Source organism: Anabrus simplex, chromosome 2 (assembly GCF_040414725.1).
Source record: "Anabrus simplex isolate iqAnaSimp1 chromosome 2, ASM4041472v1, whole genome shotgun sequence".
NCBI classification, from domain to species: Eukaryota; Metazoa; Arthropoda; class Insecta; order Orthoptera; family Tettigoniidae; genus Anabrus; species Anabrus simplex.
The window spans coordinates 257,538,013-257,559,180 of NC_090266.1; the positions used below are offsets into that span (position 1 = coordinate 257,538,013).

The window sequence follows — 21,168 nt, forward strand, 5'->3', positions numbered from 1 at the left end:
AAGTTTATGGGAGAATTGAGCACAGAATTTCAAATACACACAGCAATACGACAAGGCAATGGACTATCCCTGTTGCTCTTCAGTTGTGCGCTTCAGAAAGTTGTACGGGAATGGAGAAAAACTGGTGCACCAACCCACCGACTGGGACCAAAACTGAAAGGCATAAAATACGACTGCTTAGCATTTGCTGATGACATGGTACTAATTGCTCAAGATATCTCTGACGCACAAAATCAACTTGAACTACTACAAGAACAAGCGGTGAAAATTGGATTACAAATCTTGCTTGAAAAAACTTGTTGGGTTGTTGTGCAGGTTTCTAGGCCATATGTTAGTATGGGGGTGAAGTATGATTGGAATAGAATCTGCTTTGATCTTAAGGGAACTTGTTCGTTCCAGAGGAGGTTCCGAACTTGATGGTAAAACTGAGCTGATTTTTGAATGCGGTTGTTAATCTCATGCTGTATTCTGTTATCACTTGAAATGATGCACCCAAGATACAGTAGAAGTCCGTTATAGCGAGATTTCATAACAGCGAAAAATTTACTCGCTATAACGGATTGTCGTTATATCCGATTTTTTTATAAAAGTCGGAAAACCCTTCATGCACTTCAAAATCGGTATAAAACGGCAATCAGTTTGTTTAAAACTTGCATTTCCGCAGATGATATCCACACTACGGCTTACTTGTTTATTATTTTTCATAATCCGATACTACGTGAAAGTGTATGTTTAATTTCATCCTGAAAAAAATATAGTACCGTATTTCTCCAAATTCAAGATGAACCCCACTTTTTCCTTCAAAAAATTCAAATCAGGTTCTAAAATAAGTTTGTAAAATCATATGAATGCCTTGTTGTACAGTAGGCCTATGCAATTTTAGACTATTTTTGGATGCCGAACATTGACTTTCGTCACGCCGTATTTCTTTTGTTTTTTGCGGTTGCACAATTATTCTTTATTTCCGCGGGTTTAAGGACCATTAACTTAACATTGGCATCATAATACCGAAGAGAACTCGTTGAAAATTTTCCGGCAATACCTATTCCATGCGTCTCTACAATACAACGATCCATCAGGAAATTATTCCTGCTATCTATAAAACTGTTACTTTTATGCAGCGTCAGATATAACCGGCTACCGCTACCCGCACGTCTCGTCTCGTTTGTCGGGTTTCGGCCAAATTCAGCGCCTAGCGATGTATAGGCCTAATCGCGAACGTTGAAAGTCACCGTATGGCCATTCCGCCCTTGTGTTTTTCTTGCACATACCTCACAATTTAATCTTCGACTTCTTTAAAGCTTCCTTGTTGCGGACCACTGAATGCCTTTTTTGTACAGTACGCATTTTTAAGCTCTTTGTCTTCACGCTAACGCCAAATATTGGCTTTAGTTAGGCCTATGCCGTATTTTCTTGTGGCGTACAATTATTCTACATTTCCGAGTGTTTAATAAACATTAACTTAAAATTGGCATAATATCGACTAGAACCCGTTGAAAATTTGCCGGCAATACCTTTTCCACGTATCTTTACGATACGACTATCCATCACGAAAATATTCCTGCTGTCTATAAACCTTGATTTTACTCCGTCAAGTACAATACAGGTAGACGCGTTATGACTCTGCCACTGAGTAGCCATGGTTTTTCTAAGAATTCGAAGGGTCGCATGTTTTGATGTCATTCTGCAGATTTGAGAAACACACAGGCACTGTACAACCGGTTGTCGCGGCTAGCGATGTGTAGTAAAGAAGCGGTCGTTTATTGTCAACGAGTTCTGTGCGCGTGTGAAACGAAGCAGCGTGGTATTTCTGAGGTCTGTATATTTTGATGTACTTTATTGCTGCGAGGAGAAGTCTGTGGTCACTGTCCAGGCTTTCACTTGGTATAACTCTGACATCACATATGGTCTTTCCTGCTTCATTGTCTGATATAAAATAATCTATCAGAGTTTTAGTATCTCCATTCCAACTGTATCTTGTTAGTTTATGACTTAGCTGCTTCTGAAACCAACTGTTGTTTATTCTCAAGCCATTCCTTACACACAGATCTAGAAGACTTTCTCCTTCTGGGTTCCTGTCCCCATAACCATGTGGACCTAGTACATTTTCATATCCAAGCCTGTCTGATCCAACTTGAGCATTTAGATCTCCCATTACTATGATATTTTCCTCTCTTTCTATAGCTTCTTCTAAATCAGTTCGGAATTGTTCTTTTTCCTCTTCGTTACAGCCAGTCTGTGGGGCATACACCTGGACTACTGTCAGCACACTCTTGTTAAGAGAGATGTTCATGCCGGGCTGAGTGGCTCAGACGGTTAAGGCGCTGGCCTTCTGGCCCCAACTTAGCAGGTTCGATCCTGGCTCAGTCCGGTGGTATTTGAAGGTGCTCAAATACGTCAGCCTCGTGTCGGTAGATTTACTGGCACGTAAAAGAACTCCTGCGGGACTAAATTCCGGCACCTCGGCGTCTCCGAAAACCGTAAAAGAGTAGTTAGTGGGACGTAAAACAAATAACATTATTATTATTAGAGATGTTCATCTTAATTCTTTCATTAACAAATATTACCTCACTGATGACATCAATGTCCTCTCTTAATATAAAACCTACACCATTTTTGGCTTCTGTTTTGTTTCCATTCCAATGCAGTTTGTATCCTTTTCTTAGCTTTCTTGTTCCTCTTCCCTTCCACTTCGCCTCACTCAGGCCAAGAATACAGAGGTTCCTCTTTTCCATCATATCTATCAGCTTCTCGCTTCTGCCAGTCAGGGTCAGGATATTTAATGTTCCAATTCTGTGTTTTATACTCATTCTTTTGGGCTTCTTCTCAAAACATCGTACTTGAACATCAGCCTTACGGTCATCATACGTTGCAGATGTTTGAGAAGATGTGTCTATCCGGTATTTGTTTTGCGATCCGAGGCTCGTTTTGTAGTTGAAAGCAATCGATATAACCCTTCAGTTGACTTGCTAAGCCGAACACTGCTGGGGATTTTCTGTCAGGGGTATTCTCCCTTAGCCTTTGGCAGTCCCCTACCTCACTGCAAGGCAGCAGCTGATGAATTTATGTGTCATTTCCTACACAAGGGTCACATCAAACCTTCTAGGGGAAACTCCTCCACCCGTAGCTGTTGGTCTTCCCCTAGTTTGTCGGGTTTGGTATCGGCCGCCCAACCCTCGGCCAGACAGTCGCAGGTAGTACCGTCTACTGTCGCATACGGTAGCAGGATCTCTCCTGACCTGACTATTCAATCTCAAACACAAAACACTAAAACACCATGTACTGGGTAGAAGTGAAAGAACATAAAATAATGAGAAAAATCCTTGGATCAAGAACCAAAGACGGTGTACATTATCCAGAGCCTAACACAGAAATATATTTAATAAATCCCAAAATCACAGACTTAATGCAAATGCGAAGAATTAAATTCATGGGACACTTAGAAGAATGGACCAAAACAGACTAATGCACAAAATAAATACATACATACATACATACATACATACATACATACATACATTCATAAAGAACAAGGCTACTAGACCGAATTGGTACAAGCTTACAGAAAAAGACCTGAAGGCATTAAGATCACCAAACCTACGTGACCGGAATGAAATCAGGAAAATCGCTCACACTTGGGGTTTCGAGGAAGAAGAGAAAAGAAGGAATACTGGGCAATAGGAAGGCTAGAAGGTGTTGATTCCGTGTGGTACTAAGCAACCCATTCGCAAAGAAGAAGAAGAAGAAGAAGAAGAAGAAGAAGAAGAAGAAGAAGAAGAAGTGTACCATATAAAGTTTTCAGAATTCTTCTTTGGTTCCAACTTGGGAAGACTCTGCGTCACAAGAAGCATCAAGTCTATAGTGTGGTCATCCCCACCCTCATATTTCTTTTGAGAGTGTTTGTTAAATCTGTGTGTAATGATTTTAGATATTTGCCTATTTTGAATGTACATTGCACTGATCGACCGTTGCGAAGCAAAATGTTGGCTATTCCTGTCCACACTACTAATAAAACACAAAGCCCTAAATTGAAGCGCTATTGAATTAAGCAATGTACGTTTTTCCAGTGTGCACAGGACTATAGATGAAAAATGAATTCTTAACATTTGTGTTGTTTTGTTGGGGAACATAAAGGATTTCATACTGGAAGGTGCTCCTAATTTGCTATGAACACAATGTCAGCCAAATCAGATTTAAAAATTGGCAGATTATAATTTGCTCACAGTAAAGATACAATCCTTCAGGTTTTCATGATAATAAATTGTGACTTTCCTAAATACCGGAGTCGAAGAAGTTCGCAGCCTTAGTGTTAAAATTAAGACAAGGAGAAAAAGAGTTTTACATTTCTCTGACATAATTTCAAGCTAACAAATATAGGGAGAGCTATAAAGAGACAGTATCATTGCGCTGAATACCTCCTTCTCAACTAAGCGACTCTCTGTAGCTGCAGCATAATTCAGACACCTCCCCTCTTGCATCATACCTCAGTGCTACCACAGTCCAGGTGGCCTTGGAAGTACTGGCAAGCATTTTGGCGATCCGCAAACTCACAACTGTGTGCACCTAACCGCATGGCCAACTAGTGCAGTTTTTGATTTCTTCATCATCTGCTGAACTAGTAGACATATAGACATGCACTATCATGGTGGGCTTTTGCTTGGTGTCTGTCTTGACAACAATACTTCAGTCAGTATGCTGGTCGTAGTAGCTCACCCGCTGCCCTATTTTGTTATTCATTAGTAAACCAACTCCTGCATCTCTCCTGTTTGATTTCATGTTAATTCTGTAATCGCCTGACTAAAAATTCTTATCATCCTTCTAACATACTTCACTTATACCTACTTCATTCAACTTTAGTCTATGCAGTTTCCTTTTCATATTTTCTAACCTGCCACGACTACTCAAACTTCTTACATTCCACATCCGTACTTGCAGAATGTCAGTATTCATCTTCTTGATGATTACCCTTGCTCGTGTAGTCCCCACCCAGAGATACGAATGGGGGACTATTTTACCTCCAGAATGTTTTACTCTGGAGGAAGTCATCATCAGTATATCATTCATTCATGCAGAGAGACCTGCATGTTCTCGGAAGTTAGTTACGGCTGTAGTTTCCTGTCGCTTTGAGCTGTGTAGCAGTATCAGTAGAGCGAACGCATGTTATATATTTTTACAAGGCCATATCAGTAAGCCAGACTGCCACCCTTGCAACTTCCTAAAGGCTGCTAACCCACTTCGATGAACCATTCATTAGTCTGGTCTCCTGACAGATAGCCATCCAATATGGTTGCACCTACAGCTCGGCTATCTGCTTCATTGGGGTGCAAAGGCCTCCACTCTGCAGCGAGGTCACGTGGTTCACAGGGAAGGTTTTCTTTGATAAACCCCATTAATATCGATAGCACCCCAGCAATTTCCTTTATGTTTATCAAGTTATTTCCAAATAGTCCCTGACCTTTCAAATATAAGTGGGACACCGTCACACCTGTAAGTCTGAGGCATGCTTAAAAAGTTCTGAGCTGGTAAATTTCTGTGAAGTAGGATGCTAACCTACTTACACATAGCACAAGTGCATGTCTCCACTCTTAACGGTGAATGGAATGAATGAATCAGTCGATCAATCCCAGTTGCTCAATAATTGGCTGCCAAAAGTGAGGCTGTTAGCATGCTATCACATCAAGAGAGAGGCTAGTTTTAGGAAGGTACTGAAGAGGGCAGATCTGTAACATGAGGTAATCTAGAGTAAAGAATGCAAAGAAATTTGTCATGGTCTTTGAGGACTGGTGAGAACTCTGCATGGTTAAAAACAGCATAGGCAATGAGACCTACTGTCTACTAGAACACAGTGATAGATGAGAAATAGTGGAATGTAAAATGGAAAGAAATACTACTTGCCCTGAATTGGTTACATATTGATAAGAGAAATTATTATGATGATGAATTCTAATTTAGGTTGTGTTATGCTGGTTTTCTCTAATTTGTGTGAATATGAGAATATCTCTGAGTATTCATCTTGAATTACTTTAATCACTGATTTTATCACATAATATTTTAATTGTAATACACATGTAATCTCTCAAACTTTTTCAACAAGTCTTAAAATTTTCAGAAATTATGTTAGATAATAATTAGTTGTAATGAAAAAAATTATAACCTATTGCCTGAATAAATATATTCTCATTTTTTTCTCCTTTAAAAATTGTTCAATTACATAAATGTCAATGGTCACTTGTTTTTCATTCAGATTGTAAGCTAAGGTCATCATCATTAGTCGTTATGCTCATTACTGAGTGTCGTGACCTCATAACTCTATTATTTCCATGTTGCAACCTTGACGAGATGTCTCCATCCAAAGTGGTTTTCACATTTCTTTAATAAGATCTGAACTGGTAGACTTGTGATCTTCTTCACCTGATCTATCTATCTACTTGCTGTTCTTCCTCATGGTCTACTGCCTTCGATTTTGCCTTGTAAAATGATCTTTTCCAAGTTCTCTCCGTCTCATCTCTAAATGTGGCCAAGGAACTGGAGATAACACTCACTCGTATGGGAAGATAGATGTTTCTTGATGCAGAGTTCGTCCAGAATGGAAACATTAGTTCTTCTTTCTGTCCAGGGTACACGTAGCATTCTCTGCCAACACCCCATCTCAGAGACATCAGTGATCTGTGTCAGTGCGACGTAAAGCCCCTAGCAAAGGCATCAATGCGCTTTTTGTCTTTAGCATTCACGGTCCAGGTCTCACAGCCATACAAAAAGACGGAGAAAACTAGTGATTCTACCAAGCACATCTTCATAGCCTTTGATATTGCCCTGTTCTGCCAGATCTTAGTAAGTTCAACCATTGCAGCACGACCTAACACAATAAGTCTTCTTACCTCTTTATCACAGCTTCCCTTGTCATTGATGACTGACCCCAGGTATACAAATTCCTTTACTATATCCAGGTCCTTTAGGCATCCTGCAAGTTGGATTTGACCTTGCCGATCAACTACCATTAGTTTGGTTTTTTTGATGTTTATCTCTAGGCCATACTGAAGACTGGTGTTCTTCACCCTTGTAAGCAGGTCAGAAAGTTCCTCTTCACTTCCAGCGATGAGGGAAGTGTCATCTGCAAAGCGCAGGTTGTTAATTTTTCTGCCACCAATTGAGATTCCACCATTCCAGCCATTGAGAGCTCTTTTGATGGCACACACTGCATAGATGTTGTAGAGTTGAGGTGATAATATACAACCTTGCCTTACTCCATTTGTCACATTGAAAATGCCTGGGAGATCACCATCCACCTTTATGGTTGCTGCGTGGTTTTTATACAGGCCTTTCAAGATAAGGTAAAAGTCAGTAATTTGAAAAGTTTTTGTTACAGAAATTTTGAAGTTATAGGCAAGTTTGGCAAATGTAATATTGATGGAGATAGCATATTCCAACTCTCTAAGAGATAAATGTGATAGTCATTGACATACACTGTGTAGTGGATTTCTAAGTAACTTGAGAATATCTTAATGCTTTTCTTCTACTGAAAATCTATTTCATAGTGTTTCAGAAGTATTAAGCTTCTGATAAGATCAGAGAATGAAAAATGGGTGCCAAGAAAATCCTCTACTTGTCCATTAATTTAATTTCATGGCATCCTTTCTTTATTATTTTCATAGTTATGATGCATTGCATGTTAGTTTTAAGAAAAGTGATTGTAACAGGAAGTTTCTGAACCAAATGATTTTTGCAGTCTGTCCAGGTGATGGAGCTGCCATTACTGAAGTCTTGGTTACATTCACTGCTGATGGATGCTTTGGTGACTGCGCTTGTGGACCCAGGAAAAGTGGACATCAATTTGGCAGCTGTTGATCGGCCAGCAGCTGCATGTGATAGTGGCGATTCTGATCCCCAGGGAGTTCTGACAGCCACATTGTCAGCTGCACAGCCTGCAACATGTACATGTTTGATTGTGGTAAACTGGTATGCATGGGAGTAGAGATTAAAAACTTTTTTACTGAAATATTGAAGACATTACAAGCATGTTTTAAGCAGGATATATCAAATTGTTACATTGACTGACCGTTATCAGATCATTGTCCATTATTTTGATTGTGTGGCCATTATTATAATTAATAACAAAGAAAATATAATAGCAGGGATTAACCTTAGAACTAGGCACACTTGCACATTCGTACACCCATTTAACCAAGCCATTCACTCGTGGGTAGTAGCTGCAGCGTACCGAGCTCGATAGCTGCAATCGCTTAAGTGCGGCCAGTATCCAGTATTCGGGAGATAGTAGGTTTGAACCCCACTGTCGGCAGCCCTGAAAATGGTTTTCCGTGGTTTCCCATTTTCACACCAGGCAAATGCTGGGGCTGTACCTTAATTAAGGCCACGGCCGCTTCCTTCCCATTCCTAGCCCTTCCCTGTCCCATCGTCGCCATAAGACCTATCTGTGTCGGTGCAACGTAAAGCAACTAGCTGCAGCGTGGCCAGGCTTCAAGATGATATTGCAGTCTAGCCAGCTAGCTTGTGGAAGTGGTCCCATGGATTCCCGCCCGGTTCTACTCTATTGTGTAGCACGCATTCATTCAATCTTACAGTCATATAATCCACAATAAAATAATAGTTCTTAACATAAAGTGGTATGCATGGGAGTAGAGATTAATACTACACACTCATGAAACCCATATAGCTGTAATCTAAAACATAGCAGTAAGAAAGTAAAGAAAATAAACCTCACATATACAGGATTATTACAAATGATTTGAGCGATTCCAAAGCTCTACAATAACTTTATTATTTGACATATTGTCACAAGGCTTTGCACACACATAGAAAAACTCACAAAGGTTTTTTAATGCTTACAAATGTTCGATATGTGCCCCTTTAGTGATTCAGCAGACATCAAGCTTATAATCAAGTTCGTCCCACTTTCGGCGCAGCATGTCCCTATCAATGGATTCAAAAGCACGGTTGATGCGAGCTCGCAGTTCTGGCAGGGTTGTTGGGAGAGGAGGTGTAAACACCGAGTCTTTCACGTAAACCCACACAAAAAATCGCATGGGGTTACGTCAGGAGAGCATGGAGGCCATGACATGAATTGCTGATCATCAGCTCCACCATGACCGATCCATTGGTTTGGCAATCTCCTGTTTAAGATTTGACTAACATCACCATGGAAGTGGGGTGGAGCACCATCCTGTTGGAAGATGAAGTCCTTGCTGTCCTCCATTTGAGGCATGAGCCAATTTTCCAGCATGTCCAGATACATGTGTCCTGCAACGGATTTTTCGCAGAAGAAAAAATAGCCGTACACTTTAAACTGCATAAAACACATTAACTTTCAGTGAATTTCGAATGTGCTGCACGATAGCGTGAGGATTCTCTACACCATTAACAAAAAATGTTGCTTCATCACTGAAGACAAGTTTTGTGCTAAACTCATCCTCTTGCATACACTGTTGCAACTGTGCCGAAAATTCAAGGCATTTGACTTCGTCATCAGGAGTCATGGCTTGTAGCAATTTTAAGTGGTATGACTTCTGCTTTAGTCATTTCCGTAAAATTTTCCAAACGGTTGGCTGTGGTATGTTCAGCTCTCTGCTTGCTCTCTCCGTCGACTTCTGTGGGCTACATGTGAAACTTGCCTGCACGCGATCAACTCTTTCTTCAGTCACTGCAGGCCAACCTGTTGATTTCCCTTTATAGAGGCATCCTGAAGCTTTAAACTGCATGTAATATCGCCGAATGGAGTTAGCAGTTGGTGGATCTTTGTGGTACATCGTCCTGAAGTGTCGTTGCACTGTTATGACAGACTGATAGGAGTGCATTTCAAGCACAACAAACGCTTTCTCGGCTTCTGTCGCCATCTTGTCTCACTGCACACTGCTCAATGCTGCTGTGCTCTCGTGGCAGAAATCTGATGTGCGACTTCAGCAGACCGAAACTCTTTGAGTTTTTCTACATGACTGTTGACTTTCGTGACCATATGTCATCTCATGGAGCTACAGTGAATTTATGAAATCGCTTCAATCATTTGTAATAAACCTGTTAGTCATAAATTGAACATAAAATTACATATTAATATGAGAAATGGGGTGACACAGTTCGGTGGTTAAGTGAACATTTGAAAGATTCAAACCACCCCACTGGCGTAGCGAAGCGGGCCGGGCCAGCCCCCACCCCACCCCCCAAAAGCTGTTTTTGTCGTAGTTAAAAATAAATGTGCAATAAAGGAAGGTATTAAATTTAGGACTATTAGGCAGTACCATATGGCTGATAAAACAGGCATGAGGGAGTTTTTAAAAAGTAACTATGATCGCTGGAAGATGGTAAATAAAAATGTAAACAGACTCTGGAACCGGTTTAAAGCAATTGTTGAGGAATGTGAAAATAGGTTTGTACCTTTAAAGATGGTAAGGAATGGTAAAGATTCACTATATTATAACAGAGAAGTAAAGAAACTAAGAAGGAGGTGCAGGTTGGAACGAAACAGAGTTAGAAATAGTTATGGAAGCAAGAAGAAATTGAAGGAACTTACTAGGAAATTGCCAACGGCCGTAGCCATGTTGAAACACCGGATCCCGTGAGATCTCCGAAGTTAAGCAACATTGGGCGTGGTGAGGAGTTGGATGGGTTGCCACGCGCTGTTGGTTGGGGGGGGGGGTAAGGGAATGGAGGAGCGGAAAGGAACTGGCCACCCTACCGTACGTAAACTCCGGCTCAGGAACACCTCTGCGGAGGTTCGAACCTGCCTTCGGGCAGAATAACCCTTACCTTACCTACTAGGAAATTGAATCTAGCAAAGAAGTCAGCTAAGGATAACATGATGGCAAGCATAATTAGTGGTCATACAAATTTTAGTGAAAAATGGAAGGGTATCTATAGGTACTTTAAGGCAGAAACAGGTTCAAAGAAGGACATTCCAGGAATCATTAATGAACAAGGGGAGTGTGTAAGCGAGGATCTTCAAAAGGTAGAAGTATTCAGTCAGCAGTATGTAAAGATTGTTGGTTACAAGGATAATGTCCAGATAGGGGATGTGAGTAATACTAAAGAAGTATTAAAATTTACCTATGATAACAATGACATTAACAGTAAGATACAAAAGTTGAAAACTAGAAAAGCAGCCGGAATTGATAAGATTTCTGGGGATATACTAAATGGGTTGGGATATAGTACCATATCTGAAATACTTATATGATTATTGTTTGGTTGAAGGAACTGTACCAAATGAATGGAGAGTTGCTATAGTAGCCCCTGTGAATAAAGGAAAGGGTGATAGACATAAAGCTGAAAAGTACAGGTCAGTCAGTTTGACATGCATTGCATGTAAGCTTTGGGAAAGCATTCTTTCTGATTATATTAGACATCCTTGAGAATTTAATAACTGGTTTGACAGAAGGCAGTTTGGGTTTAGGAAACGTTATTCGACTGAAGCTGAGCTTGTAGGATTTCAGCAAGATATAGCGGATATCCTGGATTCAGGAGGCCAAATGGACTGTATTGCGATTGACCTATCTAAGGCATTTGATAGGGTAGATCATGGAAGACTACTGGCAAAAATGAGTGCTATTGGACTAGAAAAGAGAGTGACTGAATGGGTGGTTATATTTTTAGAAAATAGAACTCAGAGAATTAGAGTAGGCGAAGCTTTATCTGACCCTGTAATAATTAAGAGGGGAATTCCTTAAGGCAGTATTATTGGACCTTGATGTTTTCTTATATATATCAACTAGCAAGATACCCGTGCTTCGCTACGGTATTATACTGAAATTTATAATTGAATGCTTATTTTTTTATATATAATCCGCCAAAATTAGCGATTACACTCATTTTCTAATAGATTACGGCAAGTTTCCTCCCATTTTTCAATCTTTCTTTCCAGCAATCGATTTCCTACTTCCCGGCCTACGTCCAGGTATTCCACCCGGTCAGTTGGGTCCTTAAATCTTTGCCATATTTTCCTATAAGCATTTTTAATATGGATCAAATCCTTGAGGAGATCCGGCGTGGTGTCATCTTGGCTGCCTTGGCGGTACTGAACCCGCAGCCGGACTGCATTCTTAGTCATTAATCGTCCAGGCGCCGTTTCCAGCGCGGTCTGCACATTTAACGACGGTCCAGAACATTATTATTATGATTATTATTATTATTATTATTATTATTATTATTATAGATGTTCTGTACCCCATAGCAAGATGCAAGACCGCTACTTGGTGGTAAATTACATCTGCTGCCATTGTCATTGTTAACAATGTGACCAGCACAACTGTCGCGCGTAGGCAAGTATGCGGGATTTCTTGCGATACGAATGACATACTTCCATGCATTATTGACCTTATTATAGAGGTGAACAATTTGACGGCCAATCTCATTCCTTTCGTTTATTTCAAATGTGTTTAAATTTTTATTTATATGCCAGGAGAATCTACTGTAGTCTAAGAACGTTCTCCGAAGGAGAATATGGCTGTTGAAAACGAACCCAGGAAATATTAAAAATGATCGGCTTATGATCAGAATAAGTACATCGAAAACCTACAGCCTGTTTCCAGTCATTCGACAGGGTCAGGAATGGAATGAATAAAGCCCCATCTGTCGGTGACAATAGGAATTGTGCCGGCTGCCGAAGCACTCCTCTGGGGCAATGATCGATGAATAACAAATGAAATGAAATATTGGACAGTGTTGCTGGAATGAATGATGACAGGGAAAACCGAAGTATCCGGAGAAAAACCTGTCCCGCCTCCGTTTTGTCCAGCACGAATGTCACATGGAGTGACCGGGATTTGAACCACGGAACCCAGCTGTGAGAGACCGGTGCGCTGCCGCCTGAGCAACTGAAGCTCCTTATAAGTACATTATGAACAGCAAAATCAATTGGTTTCACCTCCTTTTACACTCCACCGCCGTTAAGTTTATTTACCCCCCCCCCCCCCCCAAAAATTAAAAGAAGGCGTGTTTCTTTATGTTTAAAGGAGATTCAAAACCCCAATGTTCACGTCTATTACCTTCAGTTTTGAGATATAAGTATCCTCATAAAATAATTAACTTTCTTTTCACTTCCTTTCCCACTCCCCCCCACCCCCAAGTGAATTTTCCGGCAAAAGATTCTTGTTTCTTTAATAGTAAAGGATCTTCTAAATACCAATTATTACGACTCTAACTTTTTCAGTTTTTGATGTATGTGTCCTCATGCAAGGAATTAAACTCCTTTTCACTTCCGCCCCCCAAGATGAATTTGCCCCCAAAACGCGTTCTTCTTTGTTTTTAAAGGAGATTAAAATACCAATTTTCATGTCCGTAACAACTTTAGTTTTTATTAGATGTATGTATTCTCATACAATTAAGTCAATTAATTCTTCAATTCTTTCACCCCCCCCCCCCCCCCCCCCCCGGTTCATTGGATTTTCCGAGAATACGTGTTCCTTTACTTTTAAAGCAGATTCCAGTTATCAAATTTCACTTCTGTAACATCTTCATTTTTGAGATATCAGTAGCCTAATTAAAAGAATTCAACACAATTTTCAGTCACTTTTACCCCTCCCCCTCCACCCAAGTGGAATTTACGAAAACTAAAAATATACGTTTCTTGATTTTTATAGAGATAAAAATACCATTTTTCTCTTCTGTAACATGTTAAGTTTTTTGAGATATACTGTAGAAATTCTCATTTTAAAATTTCACCCCTTCTTAGTTCCCCTTAAGTGGAGTTTCCAAAAACAAATCACCTATGTTTCTCTACATTTACAGGAGATTCCAAATACCCACTTTTTACCTCTGTGACATTTTACGTTTCTCAAATATTCTCTAGATATAGTCTTTCAAAAAATTCACCCCAGTTTGTCACTTCTGTTTAACCGCCATTAATTGGGATTTCCAAAACCAAAAAAAATTGTGTTTCTGAGATTAAAGGCATTCAACCCATTATTCACCCTTTTACACCCCTCGTATTGGGATTTACAGAAAACGAAATAATATGTGTTCCTTTATTTTTAAAGGAGATTCTAAATACCCATTTTTACATCTGTAAACTTTTAAAGTTTTGAGATATAGACACACTCATTTTAAAATTTCACCTCCCCTTTTCACCCCCATTATTTGGATTTTCCAAAAACGGAAAAGTACCTCGCTCTTTATTTTTAAAGTGGATCACAAATACCAATTTTCAGGTCTGTAATATCTTCAAGTTCTGAAGTATAAGTAGCCTCATTAAAGGCATTCAACCCATTTTTCATCCTTATCCACCCTTCCTATTGGGATTTTCCAAAAACAAAAAGTACGCGTTTCTTTATTTTTAATGAAGATTCTAAATACCAACTTTTACATCTGTAAACTTTATAAGTTTTGTGATAGAGATGCACTCATTTTAAAAATTCACCACCCGTTTCACCCTCCCATTAATTGGATTTTCCAAAAGCATAAAAATAAGTGTTTCTTTATTTTTAAAAGAGATCAAAAGTACAAATTTTCAGGTCTGTAATATCTTTAGTTTCGGAGATATAAGTACCGGTATCCTGATTAAAGGCATTCAACCCCTTTTTCACCCTTTTCCACCCCTCCTATTGGAATTTTCTGAAAACAAAAAAATACATGTTTCCTTATTTTTAAAGAAGATTCTAAATACCAATTTTTACATCTGTAAACATTTTAAGTTTTGAGATATAGATACACTCATTTTAAAATTTCACCCCTCTTTTCACCCTCTTAGGGACGGAATATCAAAAAATCCTCTCTTAGCGAGCACCTGTATCATAATATGAAAATATCCCCAAAATTTCATTTTTTTATCTCCAGTAGTTTTGGCTCGGCGATGATGAGTCAGTCTCAGTCAGTCAGTCAGTCCAAGTTATTTTATATATATATAGATGATATGTGTAAAGAAGTGGAATCAGAGATAAGGCTGTTTGTAGATGATGTTATTTTGTACACAGTAATAAATAATTTACAAGATTGTGAGCAGCTGCAGGGTGACCTTGATAGTGTTGTGAGATGGACAGTAGGCAATGCTATGATGATAAACAGGGTTAAAAGTCAGGTTGTGAGTCTCACAAATAGGAAAAGTCCTCTCAGTTTTAATTACTGTGTTGATGGGGTGAAAGTTCCTTTTGGGGATCATTGTAAGTACCTAGGTGTTAATATAAGAAAAGACCTTCATTGGGGTAATCACATAAATATGATTGTTAGTAAAAGGTACAGATATCTGCACATGGTTATGAGGGTATTTAGGGGTTGTAGTAAGGATGTAAAGGAGAGGGCATATAAGTCTCTGGTAAGACCCCAAGTAGAGTATGGTTCCAGTGTATGGGACCCTCACCAGGATTACTTGATTCAAGAACTGGAAAAAATCCAAAGAAAAGCAGCTCGTTTTGTTCTGGGTGATTTCCGAAAAAAGAGTAGCGTTACAAAAATGTTGCAAAGTTTGGGCTGGAAGACCTGAGAGAAAGGAAACGAGCTGCTGGATTAAGTGGTATGTTCCAAGCTGTCAGTGGAGAGATGGCATGGGAGGACATCAGTAGACGAATAAGTTTGAGTGGTGTCTTTAAAAGTAGGAAAGATCACAATATGAAGATGAAGTTGGAATTCAAGAGGAAAAATTGGGGCAAATATTCGTTTATAGGAAAGGGAGTTAGGGATTGGAATAACTTACCAAGGGAAATGTTCAATAATTTTCCAATTTCTTTGCGATAATTTAAGAAATGGCTAGTAAAACAACAGATAGGGAATCTGCCACCTGGGTGACTGCTGTAAATGCAGATCAGTAGTGATTGATAGATTGATTGGAAATGTTTCATGAAACTAGAGCAAGGATCAGCCATTGTTTTACGTACTGTACGAACAACTTAAAAACTTACACCAAAATGTTAAATTAACGCAACGACAAAGAATCTACTAGCAAGGCTCAGTAGGCCAATACATATTTCTTCATATTTGTACTGCTTGAATGAAAGGAAAACACTTAGGATTGTGATTTCCCTGTAGAGGGCTCAGTATTGGGAATATAACCATGTGTTGACAAATGTCAATAGATGAGGAAAAGGGCAATTGGCAAGGGATTACTCAGCAGGGGGCCGGAACGTGACCACAGAGATAACGGGGGCCACGGACGGAAACAGTTGCGCGCTTACATCGTGTGAGCTTTTGCACATCGGTTCCAGGAAACAACAATGTACTAGGGATCCTGGGGTTGTACCGTGGTTGAGAGATGTGCTGTGTTTAAGTTGCGGCATTGGGAAGACTGTGACAAGATTGTGAGCTGCACGTTAGTTCCTCATTTTGTGCCATGTAAGTAACCTTTTTAAAAGATGGACTGTTTTGTCATAAAGAAGCCAAAACTATGTGCATCTTCGGTAAGTTATGGAAAAGTTTTTTTATTCTAACAGTAGCAAGACAGATCGCGGATGCGTGCCTATGTTGTATAGGTAGGCCTATATATTTTGTCAAATGCCCGGGGACTGATTGGAACTTTAAAATGCACCATCAAAAGTGCGGGTAACTATTTCGTGATTAGTGTGAGTGATAACTCAGTTCCATTGGTTCTATCTTGTCATTAAGACGCAGGAAGCTTGAATCGTAGTCGATGCACGAAACATTTTTAAAATGGGAAGTCATGTTCTATTGATTCGGACTAGATCCCGTTCCTTACCTTTCTTTAGTACTTTTGAGCCATAGCCACATCATTTATGGTGGTGTATGTTGAGTATCCAACCATTCTTCGTGTTTACCTTGTACCTTAAATGGTAAGTGGATGCAGTGGCATACCCACAAAATAATTTCAGTGGGTAGCATATAAGTCCAGGCCAGTAGCGTGGATACAACTTTTCCTTGGAAGGGGTTGTGAAAAGATTTTTTATTTAGAATTTGCTTTACTTTGCACTGTAGTTCTTATGGCGACGATGGGACAGAAAAGGGTTAGGAGTGGGAAGGAAGCGGGCATGGCCTTAATTAAGGTACAGCCCCAGCATTTGCGTGGTGTAAAAATGGGAAACCACAGAAAACCATCTTCAGAGGTGCCGACAGTGGACTTCGAACCCATTATCTGCCGGATGCAATCTCACAGCTGCACGCCCCTAACCGCATGGCCAACTTGCCTGGTGCTCTATAAAGATTGAAAGTCAGAGTACAGTATTTACAATGGGTAATGAAATTTGTAGGTGATGAGGTTCGATTGGGCAACCCATGTTCTCAGGTATCTGGTAGCTCCATTCTTAGGCTTTGGGTGGCGCTCTGCATTTAGAAGCACATGATGTCCTTGATGTGGCGACTGGAACTCCGTTTCAGTGCTGATATTCTCTTATATTGATGCATTGTGAGGTGCAGCGACATAGCTGTTTGTTGCTTCTCAGTTCCCATGATGTATGTGTTTAGCTCATATGAACTGAAAACTAACAATCTTGATTATAATATGCACACGACCAACTGTACAGTCACTGCGACGGTAGGCACAATACTCAACTTGCAGCTTCACACACAAAAAACTAGCCTCCACGGCTTGTAGATGATGAGTTTGCTGCCCATATGCAAAGTAATTTACATAGACGGAGTCGTAACATAGCAGCAAATCTATGAATAATACAGACAAAAGTATAGAGTCTAGCTAGTAAGAGTAAAAGTAGTAAGAAACATGGTGCGAGGTCTGCAAATATCGGCATATATAAACTTCATGTGAGAAAGGTGTGTTGCTAGCCCATGTGTCCTATTGGTTATCCAGAGAGTGCTTGTAAGAACTATAGATTCGAGTCTTATCATCCAGAACGTTTCATTGTACACCTGGATTGCCGATCATGACCTTGGAAGTTTCAGATCGGCAGCAAGTGACATGTCTCCCTAGTAAACATTCATGCACGGTGAAAAAAAAAAAAACCACAGTTCTGGCTCTCTCCTGTCGAACTAGTTTCAACTCCTGGCTTGCTGTAGATGTTGAATTAAATTTACCCTCATGATATAATTCAATAAATACTGCCTGCTCCTGTGTCACAATTTCACCACAAAGAGGACATGCTCATTAATGTGACAGGGATAAATATATGTACACCTTATAAAATAGAACCAACATGTCAATAAAAATCGTGTATCAATGGCCTAAGAGCTCATCTTAGAGTTGACGGCACACTCCCATAAGGGAGAATGAAATAGCAATTAATGGATGAATGCATGAATGAATGGATGAGTGAAAAGTGGAAGTTGGCAGTTGCAGAAAAGGCTTTGGCTACAAGCGCTGGTCCATGGTCTGACAGCTCTCTACTCTGACCAAACGAGCAGAGGAGGGGTACCGAAAAGGAACCATTTTCATCTATTTATACCACGAAATTAGTAGCTAATATGGTAAGCAACTGCGCTAAACGAGCGAGAAACTTCTGCATTTGCACAGAGCCTTATTTCTGTTTCCATCTATCATACATCCCACTTCCCCTCCCTTTGCCTCCCTTTTCCCCTCAGCAGCACAACAGCAGGCAGCGATTCGCGACTCGCGCTCTGGCAGAGCAAATAAAGGAGTTTGTCAATTTGAATTGCGCACCCAGAAGTAACAAAGTAACTTCATTTTCTAGAAAAGAACACCTGTTCTCCACCAATCCGATTGCATCATCGTTCTTTATATAACACAAAGAGCATCCTGGATTTTTGATCATTGTAATCAAGATACACTGTATACATACATACATACATCCATCTTAATTATAGACTGTTATGCTCTTCAGTGTTCAAAGTGCTAGCTTGTGTGAATTAATTGAGTGCCTCCAGAAGTCTTTTTTTGCAACTAACCGTGTAACCTCTTCTACGTCTCTTACCTTGAACCATTAAGAACAGAATCTGAATATCATCCCCTAGATTCTGCTTCTCTTACCTTCCATAGCCAAATCCATTAGTTCCCTGGGTAGCCTATCTTCTTCCATTTGCCACCCAAGACCACACCACCAAAGGTGGTTTATATGTACAATTTCATCCAGTGTGTTAATTCCAAACTTAACTTTTATCTTTTCATCAGAAGTGCCCTCCTGCCATTTTCCCTAACTGATTTTACCACCCATGATTCGTTCTAACTTCACAATGTTATCTCCAGCTTATCCAAAGTCCCATTGTCCATCGAGCTTTCAGTCCCATCCTGTGAATCAGACAGTTTAGAGATAGTTTTGTCTTTTTCAAAATACCATTGATTTCAACTGTGCACTCACTACATTAGCTTTGATTGTATTTCTCTCGTAGTAGCATCATCTTCAGAGAATACACGTCAAAATACCTGAAGTAGTCTACATCTTCCTGTTTTGTATTCCCTAGCTGTCATCTTAAGATTTGTTGCCTGCTGACATACTTTAGTCTAGGAAAAGCTGGTTTTCATATCATACTTTCTGCATTTATTCTTTTTTCCAAAGTGTTATATTGCAAACTTTTCAACACAGTCTGCATTAAGACCAGTTTATCATCATAAACAAGACTAAATACTACATTTGCACTTGGTTCAATCCCACCCTGCCATTTTATGAAAAGTCATGAGCCACTTTTCCTCCAAATTATGTTGTTATTCACTCTGAATCAGGAAAAGTATATGGCCAAACTCTCAATTCCTAATAACAGATCTAAATAATACCTTCAGAAAATGTAAATAGTAATGTTATTAATGTGCAGTAGGAACAATATACCCAGCTACCTTAAGAATATCTGTCAAATTGTGAGGTTGTATCATATTAAAGATAGAGTATGCCTCTGCAAGTTAAAATTTATTCTGTGCATATAACGATTTGATGTAGATTTACCATGAGTTTTATTTCTTTTTAGTTCTGTTTGAAAGTGTTACTTTGGTTAAAAATGTTTAATAATGCTTTTAATGGTAGACTGTAAATGTAGGTAGTTTGATTTTGAAACATGTTTACTTGATTCTTATCTAGGTCTACACTTTTTGGAATCTGAATTTATCTCAAAAATTGGACTGTGCACAAGGTGGCGCACAATTTCTGCAACCATACTAAAAAATTCTGCTTCTGTTTTACTCAGTATAATGTTTTCAATGCACCCTCTGTGTTACATATCACTTTGGCTTGTACAATTGATGTGTGTCGGCTTTCCTTTTCATTCTGGCTTCATACAAGTCTCATTGTTTTCTATTGGTTGAAACAGAATAGCTATATATAAATGATATATGAGGGCCATCCAGAAAGTAGTACCCGTTAGCGCCGCGTGAAGCGCTGCCGATTTGGGTAGCCGCTGGGCAAGGTCAGACCGTGTCAGTGGCTTGTCTGCCTGCTCTGTGCGAGGTTGCGTGACACTAGCATTGCCTGTGTTGTGTCTGTGATCATTTAAAATGTTTAAACAAATTGAGAACCCCGCCAGTTGTGAAGTGAGGGCCGTGATTAAATTTCTTAATGCACGAAATGTTCGACCTTGTGATATTCATCGCCAATTAACGGAGGTGTATGGAGACAATGTGATGGACGAGTCGTCTGTTCGGCGCTGGTGTCGTCTGTTCGGCGCTGGTGTCGCAACTTCAACCTGGGGAGGGGGAATACACACGACGAGGAGCATTCAGGGAGACCATCTGTCATTACAGACCAACTGCTGAGTGGAGTAGACGAATGCGCGAGGAACGATCCGCGCGTCACAATTGATGAACTCTGTGAACATTTTCCTAATATGTCTTGAACAATTGTTCATGAAATTGTCAAAGACCATCTGCATTATTAAAAAATCTGTGCAAGGTGGGTCCCTCGCATGCTTGCAAAGGAGCATAAAACCAAGCGTACGGCTGCAGCGCTGACGTTTCTGGGACGTTATTCCGATGAAGGAGACTTTTTCCTGACTCGCATCATTACTGGGGATGAAACATGGGTTTGTTATGCATCACCTGAGAGTAAATGACAGTCAATGGAGTGGCATCATGCTCATTCACCATCCAAACCAAAAAAATTCAAGACAGTTCTGTCCACCAGGAAACTCGTGGCAACTGTTTTCTGGGATCGCCGAGGTGTACTGCTCATTGATTTTTATGGCCCGTGGAGACACAATTAATGCTAATGCATATTGTGAAACATTAAAGAAATTACGGTGGGCAATACAAAATCGATGGCGAGGTCTATTGTCTACAGGCGTCATTCTCCTTCATGACAATGCCAGGCCTCGTGCAGCTGCGATAACACAACAACTTTTGCAGCAATTCAAGTGCGAAACCTTCGACCATCCCCCGTATAGCCCAGA

The 21,168-nt window shown here is 39.9% G+C and overlaps 1 protein-coding gene across 1 annotated transcript in view; it reads left to right on the plus strand.

The window, feature by feature from the left end:
* The window catches only part of LOC136863507 (uncharacterized), a 366,127-nt gene that overhangs the window by 133,156 nt on the left and 211,803 nt on the right, over positions 1 to 21,168 (plus strand). The window contains exon 6 of the mRNA XM_068225972.1: positions 7,727 to 7,931. Within this exon, the coding sequence (XP_068082073.1) occupies positions 7,727 to 7,931 (205 nt within the window). The remainder of the gene's footprint in view (positions 1 to 7,726; positions 7,932 to 21,168) is intronic.